Source organism: Culex quinquefasciatus, chromosome 3 (genome assembly GCF_015732765.1).
Source record: "Culex quinquefasciatus strain JHB chromosome 3, VPISU_Cqui_1.0_pri_paternal, whole genome shotgun sequence".
Lineage (NCBI taxonomy): Eukaryota > Metazoa > Arthropoda > Insecta > Diptera > Culicidae > Culex > Culex quinquefasciatus.
Window position 1 is genome coordinate 43,755,289 of NC_051863.1, and position 23,103 is coordinate 43,778,391.

At 37.8% G+C, this 23,103-nt stretch overlaps 1 protein-coding gene across 4 annotated transcripts; it reads left to right on the forward strand.

The window, feature by feature from the left end:
- The first annotated feature begins 1,695 nt into the window (after positions 1 to 1,695).
- On the forward strand, positions 1,696 to 22,351 carry LOC6039117 (putative fatty acyl-CoA reductase CG5065). Of its 4 annotated transcripts, none has more exons than XM_038262478.1 (5): positions 1,696 to 2,328; positions 11,909 to 12,578; positions 21,224 to 21,769; positions 21,830 to 22,087; positions 22,143 to 22,351. In XM_038262478.1, exons 2-5 carry the CDS (start codon positions 11,965 to 11,967, stop codon positions 22,300 to 22,302), a joined length of 1,578 nt encoding a protein of 525 aa, XP_038118406.1. In that variant the 5' UTR covers positions 1,696 to 2,328; positions 11,909 to 11,964; the 3' UTR covers positions 22,303 to 22,351. The 4 variants fall into 4 exon arrangements, with proteins under 4 accessions (XP_038118406.1, XP_038118405.1, XP_038118404.1 ...); XM_038262477.1 differs by having other exon boundaries at positions 1,696 to 2,226; XM_038262476.1 differs by having other exon boundaries at positions 1,696 to 1,928.
- The last annotated feature ends 752 nt before the right edge of the window (positions 22,352 to 23,103 follow it).

The window sequence follows — 23,103 nt, forward strand, 5'->3', positions numbered from 1 at the left end:
TTAGTTTTTTTAAGCCGGGATCCGTTGTGTAGGGGCAAGCGTGGTTGCCTCTCACCCAGTCGGCCTGGGTTCGATCCCAGAAGGTCCCGGTGGCAATTTTCGCGACGAGATTTGTCTGATCACGCCTTCCGTCGGACGGGAAGTAAAATTTACTTGGCCCCGGACTAACCAAGAGGTTAGGTCGTTAACTCAGTCCAGGTGCAGGAGTCGTCTCCCTGGGTCCTGTCTCGGTGGAGTCGCTGGTAGGCAGTTGGACTAACAATCAGAAGGTCGTCAGTTCGAACCCCTAGTTTCGAGTAGGAATCTCACAATCGAGAACGCCAAAGCAATGCTGTAGAGCGAATAATTTGATTTTGATTTTGTTTTTTCTTCCATCGCTCTTTTGGGTCTGCTTAGTGCTGCCAAAATTGATGAAATTTTAAGCGAACACTCACGAAAAGTAGCATTTAAAGAAAAAAATCCTGGCATCGCTGGCTCACTCCAACAGGCGCTGCTGGTGGTGTTGGTGGCCACCCTTTGTTTTTTATTTGCCTTCGCTTCTCGCTCGGTTTTCCTCAGCCTTCGATTGGAATGGGTCGTCAACATTCAAACGTCAAAAGACTTGGCGCGTTTGTTTTTTTTATGGCGTTTGCTTATTTTTAACATGTTTCGGGATTATTTTTTAAATGAGTGACATATTGCCGAAAGTTGGAAGCAATTTCATATCTTAAGCGCTTTGAAAATGTTAGCGCAATTGAAAAGATATTGACGGCAACTTTCGTTAAGCAGTTAAGCTCTCATTTTGCGTGTGGATGTGGAGGTGCCACCAAAATGATGAAAAATGGTCTCAGGAAATTATGATCAAAAGTGCATTAAATTTATTCTTTTTGGTCAGTAAGTGGCATAAATTTGCGTGCTTACTCGAGGCGGTGCTGTTGCTGGTAAGTTTATAGCCTAAATAGTATTTTTGGAGCATTAATCGAGCATCAAACTCTCCATATGACGAAGATAGGTGTTTGATTAGAAAAGGTATTATTCAATATCGGAGCCAACAAACCCGTTTGTGTATATCTCAAACTCTACTTCGTATTTTAAAATTATCTCAAAGAAATTGATTTTACTCAAATTTGAAATGAAACCTAACTATAACAATTTCATATGCCTCCTCAAAATTTAATTGAGATCATTGCACTTAGTTTACGTATAGTACTCGCCCCCTAATTAGAGCTTCACGGATGATTTATAAAAGGTCCAATTAATTGCAGTTGGAAGAACCCATCCGAAGGGAAACTACCGTAACGTGTTTTCTCCTTAGTAATCGTCCTTCGTATTGTTCTACAGAGGCTGGTCGTTAATTGGTGGTCCGCTAATCCACTGCACTAAAAACTCGATAGTTTGACACTTTTAACTTGGCATGGTTTAAGCTGTTTCGCATTAGTATGTTGTCAGATTAACAAGTTCCCCCCGTAGCGGATCCTCCGGCCAGATAAGATTCTTCGAAAAACGGATCCAAGTCACGGAGTGTCGATCGAAACCTGGTTTATTGTGTGCTCGTCCCAGAACACTATAATTATCGTTTTCGTCGATGATCTTCGCGACGACGACGGACACGTTGATGTCGCGTCTCCACCGTACAAGAATCGTTCAGCCGACGAATGAGCTGTTCGTTTACTTAAAAAGCTAAGTACGAGTGAGTGACGACGACGCCGGAGACGACGTGCGGGGACTTGCAATGAGGCTTACTTGCTGCTGCTTAGTAATGCGGGTGTTGTACTGAGGCCGTACTCAGTCGGTGCTTATCCGTTGGACGACGCGGACGCGGGAGATTCTTTTGCGCGGAGTGATTCGGTTCGATTTTTGGGAATAGTTGTTCTGAAAGGTTGTGATCCTTGGCAGGTTTCGAGCGTTTACATTTTCGGAGAAAAAGAAAAATCAGCAACTTTTTGGAAGTGAGTGATTTGGTTTGTGTGAATTAACGGAAGGTGAATGTGGTTGAGAAGGTTTCAAAACAAGTAGAACAAAACTACTTTCGAATGCAGACTGCGTACAACCAGGGAAGACGTATGAAAATATTCTATATAAAAAATATAAAATATTGATGAGCCAGCAATCTAGTGCCGCAAATCAAGCAGAGCGGATTGAATCTGGAATCGATTTGTCAAGAGTGTTGTGCCGGATAATCGGTGAATTTGAAGTTGTATAATCCCAACGTTAATCGATCAACGAGTGTGACACAATCAATTGCAAGTAAGAGCCGTTCTGGGTAGTTTCCCGCAAGTGATTTTTCGCGAACCAGGGTGGAAAATTCTTAGAGAGAAGAAGTTGTGTCTATTCTAGAACATCAAATCGGTAAACAAAATGATAAATTCTCTTCTTTTTTTGCAGAGTGCGTTTTGAAGCAAAATACTGAGTTTTGTATCAAGTTTGGTCTTTAAGATGGTAGTGCAAATGACGATTTCAAAAATTAATTATCTGCTGCAATCTTAGATGTTTTGGAATTTCAATTTAGTAGATTTTTGTCGTTTTCCTTTATTTTAACCTAGATTTGATGAAAATAACACTTATAATTTTTTTTTGTTAAATTTCAAATTCAACTATTATAATTTGTAATAAAAAGTATCAAAAAAATCCTTACTATGTTTTAACAGTTTTCCTGTATTAGTTAAACGTTGCAAAATTCCAATGAATTTGTGTAACGTCTTTCTCAATCTGCTATCCCGAGCAGACGGAAATAATTTGGGAATAACATTTTTTGATATTTGAAAATACTAGGTCTATAACATTTTATGTTATTTATAACAAGATTTGTTATCTGTCGTTATGAATTTTTTGTTATTGGGTTGTTATTGTAATAATTTTAACAACTAATCCGATCAACCCAATAACAGCTGGCGGTATTCTTCCATAACAAAAAATGCCAATGTTGTTTTGGCTTTCAACCAATACCATAAACTAACATAACTAACATAAAATGTTATTAAAATCTTTTGGAAAAATTGATTTTTCAAGAAGATTCCATAACACTTTCTGTTATTTTAAAAGTATTTTTTCAAATGGCATGAATTTTGTTAGTACCGTCTGCCCGGGATTAAGTTTGCATTAGTCTTTTAGTTTACACTCGGTTTAAAAAATCATTTGATTGAAAAATATCAAGTTTGGGTGTTATTTTGAGATTTTTTTCGAGAAGATGGTAGGAATTTGTTTTTGATAAGGCCTCTAAAAAAAAGACATGATAAGAAAGTGTTTGTTATTAGTAGAGCGTCCAATTTCCCGTCCCGGGATTTCCCGGAAAAAAATATTTCCCGTTTCCCGAGAAATTTGTAAATTTCCCGGGAATACCCGAAATACAAGAAGAAGTATACACCAATGTTTTGAAATTGGTTTGGCACCAATGTTTTGAAATTATACAAAAAATAATAATTGGAGAACCTGATTTGATTTTATTTATTTCCATCTACTGTTCATATTAAACTAATCAGATTGTCTGTAAATTTCATGTCAAGGTTTAATTCAGATAATATTTATTTCTGAAGTATTCACCACTAGGAATATTGTTTGCTTATATGTTGGACAACAAAACGTACACTGTTATGGAATGAATATAAACTATTTTATTTTTGACAACCTTTTTTAATGTTTTTTTTTGTAATATCATTTGAAAATAAGATATTTTCATCTTCCGGCCAAGATCAACATTGAGATTTGTTTGACTTTTGTTACCTTGAACATGTTGGATGGAAATTGAACTGATATAATTAAATTTTTAAAAAAGGTTTGTGTGAGAAAAATTTGTTTCTAAGTATTCGAGAAATTACAGATTGAAGTTATAAATTTATGAAGCACGTGAGCTACCAAGGGCGTAAGAGGGTTATATAAGAAAAAATATCGTTGAATTTCAACCACTTTTAAATACTCAAAATTATTTTAATCTAATTGATTTATTAGGCTGAATACCATATAACTAAAATCATATCATAAAACCATGAAAAACCATTAAAAACCAACTTAGTATCAAATTTTCAAGTTGAAAAATAGTGTTTCAAGTTAAAAAGCGCTAGGAATTAGATTTTCAAGGGAAATTCAATGATTATTTATTTATTCACAAGTTGACTTTTTTATTTTTTTTTATTTCCCCATAAAGGTCACTGAGATAATTTTAAAAGCAATTTTATGGTTGTGGAGCATAGATTTTCACTGTCCTTGATTAAAAAAATCCTTCTCAACAAAAATACTAATAATATTTTCTTTCATTTGGGATGATTTGAAAGATTTAAAAAATAGAAAGTTTTATATTTTCTCAAAGTTGCATGATTTTTTTACAAGCAGTCAAACCATTTATTGATCCTTACACTCATTTTGACCATTAAAGTTGCTGTTCTATACAATTTCGTTGCAAAAGTTTAATCAGAAACAGGATTAGAATAATTTTCGTTAAATTTCAAATTTCCCGGGAATTCCCGGGATTTCCCGGGAAATTCGTTGAAAATTTCCCGTTTCCCGGGAATTTTATAACCCCGGGAAATTTGACTCTCTAGTTTTTAGAGCAATTTTAGTGATTATGGTGTTAATAAAAAAAATGTTGGGGCAGGCCACGGTTTCATCTGTCCAGTTGTTTTGCAATCATATGTTTCCAATATTTCTAAGCATTGTCGAAATTTTTTTTTGCGAGAAAAACTAGTTTTGGCGGTGGTGTACTTTGGAATTCCATAAAAGTTCAAAATATTTTTAAGCGAGCCCAAACATGCTAAATATGATTATCAATACAAAATAGGGCTTTTTAGATTGTGTTCAATTGATTAGACTTCTACTTCCATTGAAATTATAAATTTTATAATATTTTTTTGCCGCCTAATTTTTCGGATTTTTTGATTGGAGGGGTGACATAAACTTTGTAAAATATTTGCAACAACAGCGGCCTGAACATGTTTTAAAACATTGTTAAAAAAAACTATGATAAACAACATAAAAAAAAAGTTGCATCGATCTTAGGAAAAACAAGTCAAGCGATTTATTTATTGGTGTTAATTAAAGAAAAATATGCTCAGCCACACCAAGTGTTAGCTTTTTCATACGATTTCGAGTACACCATCAGGAGAAATGTAGATCAAAATCTGTCCCAACCGATTTGTTACAAAAAATGTTACCTTTTATAACCAACTTTGCATCAAACCCATATATCAATTTTGCCCTTGTGTAAATAAGCCAGCGATCTGCAGTATTCACCAATACTCAAATCTTCTGACTCGTCCTCAAGGCTTTTATCAGAACAAAGAATATGTTTGTGCTCTCTCCCTCTCATTTAATCAAGCACTCAATGGCGCAATGGTAGCGTGTCGGATGAACATCCAAGAAGTTGATGATTCAATCCTTGTTCTGCTTAGATTTTTTTCTTCAATACAATCAAAAAGCTGTCCGTCATCTACATAATTGTCGGAAACGGGCAAAAATGTCATAGGTGCGGTTCAATATGCCGAAGGTCTTGGGTTCGAGTCTCGGTATCGACTCTTTTTTTTAAGAGTGAGCTTTTTGGAAAATGAACCCACGAGTACTCTCGGTAATTTTTGAATTTATCCTCTCCGTTCGTTCACGGTACCATTTTACTACCGAACTATCCTCTCGTATGCCGATGTCCACGGGTGTTCCATAAAGATTTGCAGCTAAATGATGCGACCACTGTTTGGGTGTAGTTTAAATTATTTTTAATATTTATTTTACACAAGATGTTGGAAAAGAATTCCATCTCTTGTTCAATAAATTTATGTTATATTTTTTTGTAAGTATACATTTTCATCGCAAAATTTTTCTACGCAATTTTTCAAATAACAAACCACCATTAATAGTTGCAAATTTTAAGCAGACATTTAATTAAAAAACTCTGCCCTACAAACAAAGCCTGTGCCCTTAGTCGTGAGAATTTCCCTAGATGCAGTTTTTTGCATCTTTGTCGCAACAATTTCCACCGTGAAGCTGCTCCGCATTTATCGTCGAGCTTGACTCATTTCCACCGTGAGCAGATTTTCTACATCAGCTGAGCTCGGTGTTGCATTCCAAGATGCACTTTTAACACACAACAGATTCGCGACATTTGTTGGTACACCGATAAAAACGTCGGAGCAAAAATTGAAATTTTGAACATTCAACGATTTAATTTATGATAATTTTCAAAAATAAAATTTTGTGTGCTGTAATGTAGTTAAATATATTTATCAACAACTAATTATCTTTTTTTGCGTCCTTGTGTATCCGTGCTTTTCGAGGGCCTCAAGAGTGCAGAAAAAAAAGTCAAGAATTAAATCCAACTTTTAAGGTCAGTACTGTGCGGCACGTCGTTATTCATCCCCAATAAGTTCTCAAGAGGGGCAGCATGCAACTGCAATTGGCCACAGAAAGGTGATGCACTTTGGACAGCAGAGTGCACCGTTGTAGGTTCGCGTTGAGAAGGGGCGCAGCGGCGTCAGAAGACTGCAACGAGCGAAAGACAACGACGACCACGTCGTGAACTTTACAAGTCAGGGTGATCCGGCTCATGAATTCTTCATTGAAGGGGATGGGGAATTCGCAAAAAAGTGGTTGTGCAGATTTTGAAAATTTAATAACTAAAATTTCATCAAGTTTCAGATTCTCTAACTCAAACTTAAACGAATAACATTTTTTTAAAGTAATTTTTAGAATAACTACCCACAATTCTGACCGTGGCAATCGATTCGGTTGCAATATAGAGTGGACGTGAGACCCAGTGACCCACATACAGGGCCATCCGTTTTGCCGACAATCGGTCCTTGAGGGCAATACTGCACTGCACTGCTGAGCCGGTGGGTGTCGTATAGGGTTTGTGTCTCTTTTTTGGTACATTTTTTTTGTCAAAAACGCGAATTGTTTGTTGGAAAAATGCGTTTTTTTGCCAAACCCCAGAATTGCTTGTTGGAAAAAATTCCAACCAAAAAAAAAATATGAATAACGCAAAAAAAACGTGAGTCAAAACAAGAAACCGCTCTCCTGCTTGCAATTGATGCAGAAGTTTTTCTCAATCTTCTATAATATCGACTAGTATGCATGCTGAATGACGATTAATAAGCCTCGCACTGAAACACGAACGTGTCGCTTCTTTTCTCTTGGTTTTGTTTTATGGCTTGTACTATAATCTAGAGGCGACTAACCTATATCGTGGGTCATAGGTTCAAATACTGCATTGGCTGTTAAACTGCTAACTTGAGTCAGCGCTGTCAGATTTTCAAAATATTAGATTCGCTGGGAAGGTCTTACGAAGACTTAAACAACCATGAGTAAACGATTGACCCGGGAATATTGTAATTACTTATCTATAAGGGAAATCTTAAGTGGTTAAAATTCAGGAACATACTTGCAAGTTCTTCAAATTTTTAAACTCTCTGGAATAGTTCAATAGTCTCTGGAATAGTCAAAAATGCATCACTAGCGTGGTTCACGGTTATATGAAAAAGACAAAAGTGTTCAATTTCGTTTGCATCAACCCGAATTTCAAAGTACTATGACCTCAGAAGCTAGCCTGAAAATTTGAGCTTATTTGGTTATGGTTTAGTTGCTCCAGTTTTGATCTGAAGTTAGTATGAAACATTAATCAATTTACTATGGAGATTTGTAACGAAATTGGACACTTTTGTCTTTTTCATATATCCGTGCATTGCATCACCTTTCTGCATTTTTTGCCTTTCTTACTAATTTTTGTTTTTTAATACCCCTGACTCAAGACGGTTTCAAAAACACCAAAAAAAAAAATAACTGGAAATTTGGTTTATTGGACCGTTTCAAAAGAACTCCACATATGTACTATGCTTCTGAGCAATTATCTGTGATTTCAGTATTTTTTTTGTATTTTTTTAAAATTTGGCTGAAACTTTTGTGGAGCCTTCGGTATGCTCAAATAAGCCATTTTGCATCATTAGTTCGTCCATATAATTTTCCATACAAATTTGACAGCTGTCCATACAAAAATGATATATAAAAATTCAAAAATCTGTATCTTTTGAAGGATCGATTTGGTGTCTTCGGCGAAGTTGCAGGCCAAGGGTGCATGATACTGATGATACTCGTCGGTTGACAGCACCCAGGCGAGGAACATCCCGGAAGGAGCCCAACTACATCCGTAGTGCTGTTTGGACAAAACAGCACGGCTCTGGTTCCTTGCAAGTGTCCTATTTTCTTACCTCCACGTTGGCTTGGTTTAGTCATCATGATGACAAGGTGTAACCTAGCTGGTGGCCTGTGGAAACGACTCGTAAACCTTTGACCAGCGAGGGTCAGAGTAGAGACGGCTAGAAGAAAGGGGCGCGTCAATGTGGGAAAGGGAAGTAATTTGTGATTGTAGACGGTATTGTTTTGATTCGCAGTATGTTGAGTCAACTGCTATGGATGTACCTGAGCATCGCAGAACGGGGTTTCTCTTATTTCCATTTCAGCTAACAGCTATCTTCTGTTTATTTTGTTTCACTGATTTTCTAAAACGGCTTCTGCTTACTAACCTTCGTTTGATTTCGAGTTTACTTAATGTCAATTGTCAATTGTCAATTTTGTTTATCATGTGCCTTTTCTTTATTTATCTATTTGAATAATTTCTCATCTTCCCTGTAAATTGCCCTCAATACAATCTATGCTTGTTTGTTACCTCTATTTATTAACTATATATTGTTAATTTCTTTATCTACTTCATAAATTACTATCTTTCTTTTACTTTTGATTCTTTACATAGTATATTTCCTTCACTGTCCATTGTTTTGAAACTTCATCTTTTTCTTAAGCAAGGTTGGAGCCCTTACTCAATTTATGGAATGATTAAAGGATTAACACAAACATTACTATTGTACTTTTGGTAAACTTTTATAACATGCTTAGGACCAAAAATTGTAACAAAACATCGCGACAAAAGAAATAGCAACAGATAAACACGACTTAACATTAGGGAATATTTCAGGAGAAAACAATACACAGTAAAATAACAACTATTTTTTGAATTCAAACTAAAAATATAACAGTTTTTGCTTTAATGAAAGTTGATAGGCACACTATAGATGGTTAGGCGCTTATACTTACATCAAACCCTACCTAATGTACCACCCCCGGCCGAGTTAAAATGCGTAACCGGAAAAGAAGGTGTGCATGCCTGGCACGAACACTCAAAGCGTGTTCTAGCGTGCTGCTCGTACTGACTCAGAGCAAGGGTGAGATGTAGGTGTAAGGGCAGTGCGTGTTCGTCGGGAACCTGGTGCATAAGATCGGTCAAGGCCCGTTCTTACACTGAAAATTGCGAATGCGAATTTCGATTTGGTGTCTTCGGCGAAGTTATGGGTATGGATTTATGGACTACAATGAAAAACATTACACACGGTCAATTAAATTTGGTGATTTTAAATTTAACTTTTTGTCACTAAAACTTGATTTGTAAAAAACACATTTTGTTATGATTTAGGGGACATCAAATGCCAACTTTTCAGAAATTTCCAGAATGTGCAAAAAATATTTGACCGAGTTATGAATTTTGAATCAATATTATTTTTTTCAAAAAATCGAAATATTGGTCACAACTTTATTTTTCGATGTAAAATCAAATTTGCAATCAAAAAGTTCTCTAGTGAAATTTTGATAAAGTGCATCGTTTTCAAGCTATAGCCATTTTAAAAATTTTTTTGAAAAGCTGAGAAAATTCTTTATATTTTGCTTTTTTGAACTTTGTTGATACGACCTTTAGTTGCTGAGATATTGCCATGCAAAGATTTGAAAACAGGAAAATAGATGTTTTCTAAGTCTCACCCAAACAACCCGCCATTGTCTAATTTCGATGTACATTCGTGAAATTTTCCGATCTTTTCGAAAACAATATTTTGTTTTTTTAATCAAGATCAACATTTTTAAAGAACGTAATTTTAATGTTAGGCCCTTTTGAAATGTTAGTCTTGATCTAAAAATAATTGAAAATCATATTAAAAAATGGTTTCAATATCTAACACGAACAGAACTATGTGGAAATTGCGGTAGAATTTTACAAAATCATAATAAATGCTCCGTTTTTATTCCGAAATCAACAGCTGTTTCTAAAATAAAATAAAAACATTAAATTGAAAAAGAGCAATAGTTAGTTAGAGATTTTTTTTCTTTGTAGCGTAAAACATTATTTTGCTCAAGTTTAATATTTAAACTAGGCCGTTGCAAATAATTTTTGAAGTTTATGTCCCTCGGCTCTGATCAAAGTCAAGGTGGGTGGGTTAAAAATAAAAAATATAAAAATTGAAATTACAAGCCTAGGTTTCAACATTTGGATGAAAAAAGTGTTTTAAAATGCATTTTACAGGCGTACAGTTGCTTTCCAATCATTAGTTTTGAAAATATCGAGGTATTGACGGATTTTTTTTTCACAAAAAAAAACTTTTCGTGGGACTGAACATTGCACAGCGGTCCAGACCGCAATTTTTTTTTTTAATAATCAATTAAGTGGAAACGGATTTTCCGAAAAATTTTGGAGCTTTGGTGTCTTCAGAAAAGTTGTTGCAAATAGAAAGGGGCAACTTTTGGTTTGGTTGAAAATTGGGGTGGTTCACTATGGGGGTGATTTTGAAAATCTAACTATTCAGGAATATTTTTGGGATTTTTTTTGTCTTCTAAAAAGTTGTTGGGTTTGCCAATTCAAGCAACTTTGTCCAAGACATAAAAATTTTATCTCGTAATCTACGCCTTCTACGACCAAATTTATGGAAAGCATCTGAGCAAACCTTCAAAAATCAGTTTTTTGAACGTGGCAAGAGAAAAGTGATGTTGGGGGCACTTTTATAGCTCTAAAAAACAAACAATTTTATTTTTTGACAGGTCAATTCGGACTTAAGGGTCAAACGTTACAGCCATTTTAAGGTAAAAAAGATGCAAATTTAAAACATAAATATCTCGAAAAGGCGTAAGCAAAATTTTAAGCACTAGGCTGCATTTGAAAGAGGAGATCCAGCACTATAAACGCTGAAAAAGTCTCAGGGGTATTTTTCTTTAAACTTGAGATATCTTCATTTGAAAAAGTCTTATTTTCAAGGGAAAACCATATGGGACCACCCTAACGAAATTCGAAAATTTTCCAAATATATGTTTTCCATGTAAAATCGATTTTTGGTCATATTTTAGGTTTAAATTATGGAGCAGATGGGAATCGATCCCACGATCTTCTACTAACTAAGCGGACAGCGTAACCATTCGGCCTGGCCAAGTTATCGAAACGAAGTTGACTTGATAGCAGCTATCGGCCATTTATGCTAGTACCAGCCACTGGTGTCTCCCTTTTTATTTACAAGGACTTAGCCGCCAAGGGGTTCTAAATATGTATGACGCCTAATACGCCTAATACGCCTAATACTGAAACTGAAAGAAATATTTATAGGTTGTGAAATGCAACCAGTAGGCTAAAGTCCAAGCTGGTAGGAGTGGTGGCGCTTAATGAGTTAATGCAAATATTTTCTTGCATTTTATGAAGGCTTTATTTTTTATGTTTTTTTTTCGGATTAGTAAGGATTTCTTTCAAAAATTATTAAAGAATAGGTTAGAGGAAGTTAAAAGTTCTCTAAATCTGTTATGGGAATTCATTTGTTTTAATTTGTGATTGACCTTTTCTCTATAGCTCTAAAAAAACTGGGTTCATTGAAAATAAAATGATAAACGCCGAAACTTTTTTTTTGGCATGTTTTTTGCATCCTACTGATATTTGATTACCAAGTTAATTGACCAAAAGAGCAATTTTCTTTTAAACAAACCGGAATTTGCAAATGATGTTAAACTTTACCTTTAGAGTTCACTTCGCTAATTTTGAAGGTCGTACAAGCCGGTTTAAGATATACCATAAGAATGAGGCGGCTTGCTAATTGGGTCCTTACTGTGGTTTTATTTTCATCTTTGCATTTCTTCCTCTCTCCCCGATTAACAGACTGCGCTGCCCTTGGTCCACATTCGAGCGTGTCGTACCTGAGGCGCTACAGTACGATGGACCAACCGTCGCCTCCGCCAACCATGCGCCGCAGCATCCCGGACACCTACGCGGGCCGAACGCTGTTCATAACCGGTGCGACGGGTTTCATGGGCAAAGTCCTGGTGGAGAAGCTGCTGCGGGACTGCCCGGAGCTCAAGTGCATCTACCTGTTGATCCGCACGAAGCGGGGCGTGGACGCGGCCCAGCGCAAGGACGAATACCTGAAGCATCTGGTGTTTGACCGGATCCGCGAGACGAACCGGGCCCAGCTGGACAAGATCCGGCTCGTGCGTGGGGACATCCTGGAGGACGACCTGGACATGGCGAACGGCGATCGGGCCGAGCTGGCGGAAAACGTCGAGGTGGTGTTCCACTGTGCGGCCAACGTGCGCTTCGACCAGGAGCTGAAACAGGCCGTCAACTACAACCTGAACGGAACGCTGCGGGTTCTGCGGCTGGCCGAACGCATGAAGCGGCTGGTGGCGTTTGTGCACGTGTCTACGGCGTTCTGCCAGTGCAACGAAGCCGTCGTGGAGGAACGGGCGTATCCGGCGCCCCACAGCCCGCTGGGCATCTCCAAGCTGGCCGACCTGGTCGACAGCAAGGTGCTGGATCTGGTGACGCCAAGGTAGGAGTGATTTTTCTATAGCATGCTGAAATCCTTAACACTATTCGCGATTGCTTGGGCATTACGTTTAATTTGGTAACGCTGAAAGGTGTTGCAATTGAAGGGAGATGATGGAAACGCAGGGTGGGCCAAAACGCTACATCGCTGTCGATATCAAATGCGATGTCGCCGTCAAAGTGTTTTCGGTTGAGTTATTGTAACATTTTAACGTTTGTCTGAGTTGTGTTGCGTTGTGTGCGTTTGTGTGAATCTGACGCGTAAGAAAACACATTGGCCAGAAATTTTCATATTTTTGCTTCAAACAGACTCTCAAGGCTTCATAACTGTTACCATTTGGAGCAAATCTGGACGTGGGAACACATGCTTTGGTCTCAGTGGCTTGTAAGTGTTTGCAAAGTATTGTCCTTGAACCGTACCAGTGTCAAGTACTTGAGTGAGTTAACCGCTCCATGGCATTACCTTTCCAGCATGCTCAACGATTTCCCAGATACTTACTCCTACACAAAGGCACTCACCGAAGATCTGGTCAACGGGTTACGCGATCGATTACCGATTGCCATCGCAAGGCCTACGATCGTCACTGCCGCATGGAAGGAACCTGTGCCCGGGTGGATCGAGGGAACCCACGGCCCGACCGGGCTGATAATTGGTTGTGGTCGAGGCGTCGTTCGTACCATGCACTGCAATCCGGACTACGATACTCACGTCATGCCGGTGGATGTAACGATGAACGCGATGATAATCCTAGGTGCGGAACGCATCAACGGGGGTTTGGACGGGAAAGCGCTGTTCTGTAACATTTCCTCCGATTACGTCAATCCAATCGCATGGGGAAAATCTGTACAAGTTTGTTGGGAGAAAGTGATTCAGAATCCACTCTGCTTCTCCTTGTGGTATCCGGACGGCTCGATCAAGTCGAACTACGTTCACCACATGATCTGTGCGATCCTGTTCCATTACTTGCCGGCCTATCTGATAGACTTCTTGCTTGTTGTGTTCCGGAGAGAACCATTGTAGGTCGATCTCAACTCGTATTCCTAAACCCTAATAAAAATTCTACTTTCCAGCTTGGTCAAAGCGCAGAAGAAGATCTCCCAGGGCCTGAACATGCTTCAGTACTACACCACCAAGCAGTGGGTGTTCAAAAACAACCAAATGTACGCAATGTATAATCAACTGTCGGCAAAAGATCAGGAGACATTCTTCTTAGATATAGCGCACTTGGATTATTCAACATATTTCCTCAACTACGTGCTCGGTATTCGGCAGTACGTGCTCAAGGAACCTCCCGAGACTATGCCCAAAGCAAAAAGACTGCTACGAAAGTGAGATTTAAACCTTTGTGGAGACCTTCTACTATACTGAACTTTCTTCCAGATTGTACATCATGGATAAGCTGGTGCAAGCGGCGATCTACACGTTGATCCTGTGGTTGATTTGGTCCTACTGGAAAATCGTGACCGGTCCGATTCAGCTCGTGCTGGACACTAGTATCGAAGCAATTAATAGCTCTATTACAAGAGAAAGAAGACACTAGAATTGGTTTTAGTTGGAAATTGATATCTGATTATTCCGTGTTATGTATAATGTTGTTCACCGTAGTAAGGCTCAATTCTGGCTTGAATTTTAATTTCAAAATAAACTTTAATCTGCATGTTGTTTCATTTTTGTTTTTAAGGCTCGTTGAAGTAATTGTTGTTTTTATTTTGTGACAAAATTTTCACAAATGTCAATGATTACACAACTCGACATTTTTGAAGTTGATGTCAGTAAACGCCTCAGTTTCGTCAAGTTATGATAGATTTGGACTCTCTGAACACGCTACAATCAACAGAATTGAATTTTAGTGAATTCTCTGCAAATAAATAAAATTGTTAATTTGTGTATAGAACCTATGGAATCATGTTAAACAACCATGCGTTCCCTCATGTAAGCAACCATGCGCACCCCCTTATTTTTGCTACCCCCATAGATATACGTGGGTGCGCATGCTTGCTTAAGCTTATAATTTTATTTATTGGCAGGAAATCCACTAAAATTTAGTTCTGTCAATTGGAGCATGTTTAGAGAGCCCAAATCTATCGTAACTTGTCGAAACTGAGGCGTTTACTTAAATTAACTTTAAAAGTGTCGAGTTGTGTTATATTTAAGAATACCGAAAAGAAAGAAAATAACAATATCTTTAACGATATTATTGATCTAAGGCTAAATCATTCTCTAATCTAATCTAATCTAATCGAACACAAGCGCAGCCAGTCCGAAGAAAGCATCCGGGAAGAACTTATGGTTAGATTACGCCTCAAGTTCTTTCTTGTCATTATTAATGATTGCAGTACTTTCGAGAACCCCCGAAATGTATTACACTCACTAAAGCGGCCCGGCCTACTGCGTTGCATTAACCGCAAGAGACAGATTCTATGAACGGAACCCACATTCCATGGAATCATCAGGGAAGAAGAAGAAGTGAGGACATACCGTACCAACCACTTCGAGTTATTTATAGAATATGGTGTGTAGTGTGTGTAGGGGAATCGTTGGGGAAGGGATTGTTGTATTATATAGTAAATGACCTTTTGATATTATTTCACTACTACGGAATAATTCACTCAAGGGGTGTCAACCCCTCGGTGGCCAGTGGCTAAAGCATCTGACTACCAATCCAAAGGTGTGAGTTCGAATCCCACCTGATTCTATGCGTTTTTTGTTCATATTCAAAGTTCAATTATAGTCGAATAATTTCAAGGAGACCGGTCGGGAATCGTACCCGGAACCTTCCGCTTATGAGGCGGGAGACGTAGCCATTAAGCCACGGGCCGGTCGATCTAAGGCTAAATCATTCTCAAACTTTAAACTTTTTTCCTCATTGAAAAGTAGTTGTCGACGCAAATAGAATTTATTAATTTTATTATTTTTTTATAAGTTGAAACTTATAGAGGGACTTCCCTATGATCAAAGATGGAATTTTTCATCATTGGTTCGTTCATACAACTCTCCAATTTACGAATGTTCGAATCTGCAATAAAAAACAAACAAGGATAGGGCTCACACTCTGTGGGGACCTTCCCTATGACCAAAGAAGCTATTTTGTGTCATTGGTTCACCCATACATGTCTCCATTTTGGCAGCTGTCCATACAAAGTTGGTAGGTACATATGGGTCATTCCATCTGAAGCGGAACAGCATTTGAAAATTACCCTCTCCGATCCTGCTCAAATTTGGCAGGGCTGTTGATACTATCAAAACATGCAAGAATCCCGAATTTCATCCAAATCGGACCACCCCCTCCATTTTTGTACCTCCCCAAAAAATCGACTTTTTGACGATTTTTGACCAAACCTCCTAGTTTGAAACGACGATAACTCAGGAGCCACAAATCTTAGAGGGTCGGTCTTAGACTCAATTTTGAAGGAAATTGGACGTAGAATCCATTACCGTGATCAAAATTTAGATTAATTTATTTTTTCTACCTGTATTGCGCAATTGAAAACTTTAAACGGCCGTATCTCAAAACACCCCAACTTATTTTTTAAATTTGACCTTACCATCGTGTTCCCCGGCCAATTTTACATAAGAATCACTTATTGACAGAAATGAATATGTTTTGTTCCAGAGATATCGAATTTTAAAGTTTTGTGTTTTCGAGATTACCTAAATCAGCTTCATTCGCCGCATCTGCTAGAAGCACACAAGCGGGCTGATCAATAACTGCTACCTGGTCATTTATTGAAATAATATTTCATCATAAATAATCTTTATCAAATTGGGCAAAAATTAACTGTATAACACTGTAGGAAACTGGAGTTTAATCGCGAATGTTTATCTGTTAAAAACAATGAATGAAGTGAATTTCTGTGCTAACCCACAGGACAGAGCAATAACGACACACAGTAAAGGGCAGAATTGGATTCCGATGCAAAATGCAATTAATCTTGTTAGTAACACTGAACAATAAGTGCATGATACATTATTGAGTTAAAAATATGAATTAAAATGAATAAAATTTGTTGATTTGTTGTACTCTAGTGAAGGACGATCAAAAGGAGTAGGAAAAGGATTTCTGTGAAGTATAAAACTGAAAAATGTAAGAAAATCACCAAGTTTGATCTGCTGCAAAGCGGCTAATTCCCCAAATTTTGTTGCGATGATTTCGACATCGTCCGAACAACAGTGTTTTTTTCTTCTGTCATTCTTGGATTCTTGGAACACAATACGGCTGCTGTCCTCACGTATAAAGGATTTTTTAAATAAAATGTACCTTGACCAAAATCATCTTTTAATCAAATGGAGCTGGCTCACAATATAAAAATTGATTTAATATGATCAATCTTTTAACCCATAAATGAGATTTGCCAAATTATGGTAAAGTGTCAATAATAAACTATAATAATAATAATAATAAAGCAGGTTTTGGGGTTTTGCTGAATGGTACTATTTTGCTACCGCCCATGATAAAGGCCCTAGTCATGGCCTCGGAGGTTCTCTAAAACGGTTAGCAACACATAGATAAACGGTGCATTCAAAATAAACCAATAAATATTTTTTTCACAAAAATGGATTGATCAAGGTAGGGAACAGCATCTAATTCCAGCGTTCTTCTAATGTTGCCATATCAGCGCTTTGGCATTCAATTACAGCTGATTAAAAGCGTTTTCAACTGAAATCGAGTGATAAATAGCTCAATAAGAAAGAAGTGAACAAGCAAGTTTCTATCAAAAGTTTTGCAAAATTTGTTGTTTAAATAGTGAAAATCTCGGGTGTGTTTTCAAAAAGCCGTAAGAGCCACCGTGACCTCCGACACTAATATTTGTTTTTCTCCCAATTGTAACAAGATTTAATTTTTTTTTCAGTTTGGGGCACTTGAGAGACGAGTTGATGAACAATCTTAAGCATTTTTGAAATTTGTTTTTTCGTAAGTAGGTCGGATACCGATGCAAAATAGGCTTTGTTTACCATTGGCAATTACGGCTTTTTGACTTAACCTGCCAAACATACGAGAATTTCCCCTATTAGCCATTTGAATAAATATTTGCGTAAAATTATAAAAAGATAAATTAAATTAACTATCTCCCAGAACACCAGGTAGCAGTTATTGATCAGCCCGCCTGTGTGCTTCTAGCAGATGCGGCGAATGAAGCTAATGTAGGTAATCTCGAAAACACAAAACTTTAAAATTCGATATCTCTGGAACAAAACATAATCATTTCTGTCGATAAGTGATTCTTATGTAAAATTGGCCGGGGAACACGATGGTGAGGACAAATAAAAAAAATAAGTTGGGGTGTTTTGAGATACGGCCGTTTAAATTTTTCAATTGCGCAATACAGGTAGAAAAAATAAATTAATCTAAATTTTGATCACGGAAATGGATTCTACGTCCAATTTCCTTCAAAATTGAGTCTAAGACCGACCCTCTAAGATTTGTGGTTCCTGAGCTATCGCCGTTTGAAACTAGGAGGTTTGCTCAAAAATCGCAAAAAAGTCGATTTTTTGGGGAGGTACAAAAATGGAGGGGGTGGTCCGATTTGGATGAAATTCGGGATTCTTACATGTTTTGATAGTATCAACAGCTCTGCCAAATTTGAGCAGGATCGGAGAGGGTAATTTTCAAATTTGCACTTTTTCGTGCACAGTTGAGATGGAATGACCCATATTCAAACAGCTGTGAATTTTCTGATCAATTTGGTGTGTTCGGCAAGGTAGTAGGCGTTGCTAAGGACTATTGAGAAAAAAAAATATTTAAAACGGAAAAGAAAATCCAATTTTGTTATTACCTTTTTTTTAACAAAAACTCAATTTCCCAAAATAGGTATTTTTTGATTTTCGAGATTTTATTATATGGTTTAGGGGACAACACCCGTAAGTTTTGAGCCATTGAGAAGTATGAGCCGTAGAGTTATGAATTTTATAAAAAAAAATGATTTTTTGATAAAGGGCTCCGTTTTTTCAATGTTAAAACATGAAACATTCGTGATATTTTCCGATATATTCGAAAATATTTTTTTGATATTTTATGAATCAAGACTTACATTTCAACAGAGCGTAATATTGAATGCTCGGCCCTTTTAAAATGTTAGTCTTGATTAAAAAAAAATCAAAGTATTGCTGTCCCTTCGACACAAAATTTAAAAATCATCACCATTTCAAGACTTTTTTTGGCTTCAAAAACACGTCTTTTCGAATGTTCAAAAATGGAAGAGGTCGTAACGCCCCTCCGACACAAGGAGCTCGGATCGTGATCGTGATCGTTTCACACAAATCGAAGCGGAGTCGGGGCAACTTTTCCGATTTCGTGTGAGTTGAACCATATTTCTGGAACTACTCATATTTCTGGAGATTTTTTTTAAATGGTCCAATAAACCAAATTTCCAGTTTTTGCTTTTTGAGTGTTTTTGAAATCACATTGAGCCAGGTGTATTAAATAACACCCAAAAAGCAAAAACGAAAAATTGGGTTTATTATACCTTTAAAAAAAAAAACTCCAGATTTGATTATTACGTGTTTTAAATAATCAAGGGTCCTGATTTTCGGTTCAATGAACAGAAACCACTTACTCATCGCCTATCAATTCGTCGCCTATTCCAACCCGCTAGCATTCATGAGCGAATGAGTCTCGCAAGCAGCCAGCGAGTGGCCCGAACTGTTCACTCAGCTAACAAATACATCGTGAAAATATTTGCCTACTCCGTCGCTCGACGACACTCACACACTACCATGCTCAGCGAAGAGCCACTCTCACAAAATGCCAGCGCAGTCTTTTTGTCTTCAAGCCCTCAGTTTGCCATCAATTTGATTTTTTCTTGGTGGAAGTTTCTTTGAATGGTGTCTATAATGTTATGAAATCAAAATAAATGCACAATTTAATTGATAACATTGATTTTAGGCAACCCAAATCAATGAGTATAACGCAGCGCATCAGAGAAAAAATGTTTTCAGTTCAGAGTGATCGGAGACGATTGGCCTGTCTGAACCGTTCGGAGACTGAGCCGATCAGAGAGAGAGAAGAGTAGAAAAGAGAGTGTTCGGGAGCGAATGGTGATAGAGTGACAAACGGTAGGAATTCATCAGGGCAGTATCGCGTCGCCTGCTATTTGTGCTCGCGAATGGAGTGGTTGATTTTGAGCAATCAGGACCCTTGTAAATTTTAGTGTTCAGAGAAGGTTATCCTCAATTCTGGCCTAAGTGTATTTTTTCGAATAAATTTAAATCTTAATTTAGTTTCATTATGGTTTTAAAGTTAAGGTTGGCTTAAAGTATAAGTAATTGTTGATCTTAGATCTAGAATTAGAAAATCGAAAACAAAGTAGATAACAATATCAATAACGATATTTTTGATCCACGGCACGATATATTTTACAGGGTGGCCACTCAAGTCGGGAAATCGGGAAAAATTCGGGAATTCGCTAGATTCCGTCAAAAATCGGGAAAAAAGTCAGGGATTTGTAATTTTTTGTTGAAAATTGTTTTTGAACTCGTGAATAATTTTGTAATATTTTGCACAACTCTCAAACGAAATTCACTCAATTATTATTTAGTGACTTATTTTAAATTTAAGGTATGTTTTACTGTTTCAACCTTTTTGAGAATGACTATTTCTAGAGTTTTGTTTTTGAAAGGAACCTATAAACATATGAAACACAATAGCATATAAGACTAAAAAAACTCTATATTTGAGACATTAAAAATCCTATTAAATATTTGACACACATTTTCATAATATTTTTTTATAGATAGAAAGATTTTTATCATTTTTTATTTCTCAAACAAGAATTAACATCTAACTTAAAACAAAAAAGTAATGAAAAACTAATATAAAAATAGAGCCTAATTTTAGCGATTATTGCCAGCGTAAAGTTATATTACGTTTTCATTTTGATTGGATACTTACAACATGAGTTGGGCAATCATTTTGTTTTTTCCCTTGAACTTGTTTGTTAGCTATTATTGATAAAGCTTAGTGGATTGCAGACTGGATTTTGCCATGTGAAGTGATGATTGTCTAAGCCCAATTTGCCTATGAGTTGATAATTGGGAATAGAACCAACTCCACCTGATCCAGATCTTCACCACCATGACAGCCGTCCAGTTGGAGTTGGAATGACAAATCTTTTTTACGTTTGAAAACATGAACAAATTTAAATTGCCGAGTCCAAGAAATTTTGTTTTAAAAATCCATCATCAAAAGTGGACAAAATTGAAAAGAAACTTGGTAAAAACACTTTTTATACAAATTCTTAGATATTATTCGAAACTTGTTTTAAACGTGCTTTGATTTACAATAAAATATTGGAATTTGCTGTGAATTTTCTGTTTTTACAAAAAAAATTCAATGGCGATGGTTTATATTAACTTTTTAATAAGTTTTTTGTTTGAAATATTTTTTTAGATGGAAAATACCTATTGTTTGAGTTTCTAGAAGAGTCGGGAAAAAGCCGGAAATTTGAAAATGGGATTTGAGTGGCCACCCTGATTTAACGGTTGTATCCCAAACAAACTTCAAGCGATTATAGAGAGGGGTTCCCGTGGTCAGAATGAGCTCAAATTTGAATTTCAGCCTAGTGATGAGCCAATCTTTAATTACAGGGGGCAGCCCCGAGGAAGGCCGGATTTGGATCACCTTAATAAACATATTTAAATACCAATTCCAGCCTGCTCAACAATCTACCCAACACGTACGCCTACACCAAAGCATTAACGGAAGATCTCGTCAACGGGTTCCGCGATCGGCTTCCGGTCGCGATCGCCCGACCAACGGTCGTCATCGCCGCCTGGAGGGAACCCATTCCCGGCTGGATCGAGGGAACGCACGGCCCTACCGGACTTATGATTGGCGGTGGTCGTGGCGTCATCCGAACCATGCACTGCAACCCGGAGTACGATTCCGGCCTGATGCCGGTGGACGTAACGATGAACGGCGTGATCATCCTTGGCGCGGAACGCATCAACACCGGGTTCCAGCAGAACACGCTGTTTTGCAACATCGCCTCGGGTAACGTGAATCCGATCACGTGGGGCGACGCGCTCGAAGCTGGCCGCAAAAAGCTGTACGACAATCCGCTCTGCTTTTCCCTGTGGTATCCGGACGGTTCGATCAAGTCCAACTATTTGTACCACATGCTCTGCGTAGTCTTGTTCCATTATCTGCCGGCGTACCTAATCGATTTCTTGCTGATTATACTTCGAAGGAAACCATTGTAAGTTAACCACAACTCCACGGTCAACCCTATATCTACAATCCGCTCCCCCATTTCCAGCATGATCAAAATCCAGAAGAAGATCTCCCAGGGCCTGAACGTGCTCCAGTACTACACCACCAAGCAGTGGGTGTTCAACAACGACCGCATGTGCGCCATGTACGGCCGCCTGTCCGAGAAGGACCGGCAAACGTTCTTCTTCGACATGAGCGCCCTGGATTGGCCCAGCTATTTCCGGGACTACATCCTCGGTGTGCGGCAGTACGTCCTGAAGGAACCACCGGCGACGCTTCCCAAGGCCAGGAGGCTGCTCAGAAAGTGAGTTGCAGGTTTTTGGGAAAGTTCGGAAAATTAATCAACCTTCCCGTTTCAGATTGTACATCATGGACAAATTGGTGCAAGCGGCGATCTACGCGTTGATTCTGTGGCTGGTTTGGTCCTACTGGGACGTTGTGATCGGTTCGATTCAGTTTGTGCTCGATAGTAGCGTCGATGGTGTTAGGAAAACCTTTGCTCGTGGAACACGGGCTTAATGAATTGACTGGACTTTTTTTTTATTGTTTATTGTTTATTCGTCAAGCTTATGTAGACTACTTACAATTTTCTTACATACTAGATATTATTTCTATTGTATAGATTTTTTCGTAGTTCCGGTTTAGACATGTCGAAATGTATGTACTGTGAATTTTCATTATAAAAGCGCATCATTTGATTTAATGGCGAATTTTTAAATAATTTGTCGTGTATGCAGTTATTCTAAAAAGTGGTGAATGTCTAAGAGTACGGCTTGGTTCATGAATACTATTGCGTATTTCTGACAATAATGCTGCTGACTGTATGCGTTGAGAAATAATGTCGTTGATGAAAGAGAGCATGGCAAATTTACGACGTTCTTGTAATGATTGTATGTTTATGAGCATGCAGCGTGCTTCATACGATGGGAGAGGAAATGCAGTCCAGTTAAGTTTACGTAGTGCGTACAGTAAGAATTTTTTGGACAGATTCAATACGTGCTTGGTGTACGGCATAGTATGGATTCCAGACGATACTACAGTATTCCAAGAGTGGCCTGACATACGTTATATAGAGTAATTTAATAGTATACGGGTCCTGGAAGTTGAATGCAAAGCGCTTTATAAAGCCTAATGTACTTTTTGCCTTGTTTATTATTGTGTTATAGTGTTCTACAAAGTTAGTTGTGAGTCTAGGATGACACCTAGATCACGTACTACTTTGCATTTTTCTACTGGTTGGTTTCCTAATAATACTGTTATGTTTGGTGTTTCATGTTTTCTGCTGAAGGCAATGGAATTACATTTCTTTACATTCAATTG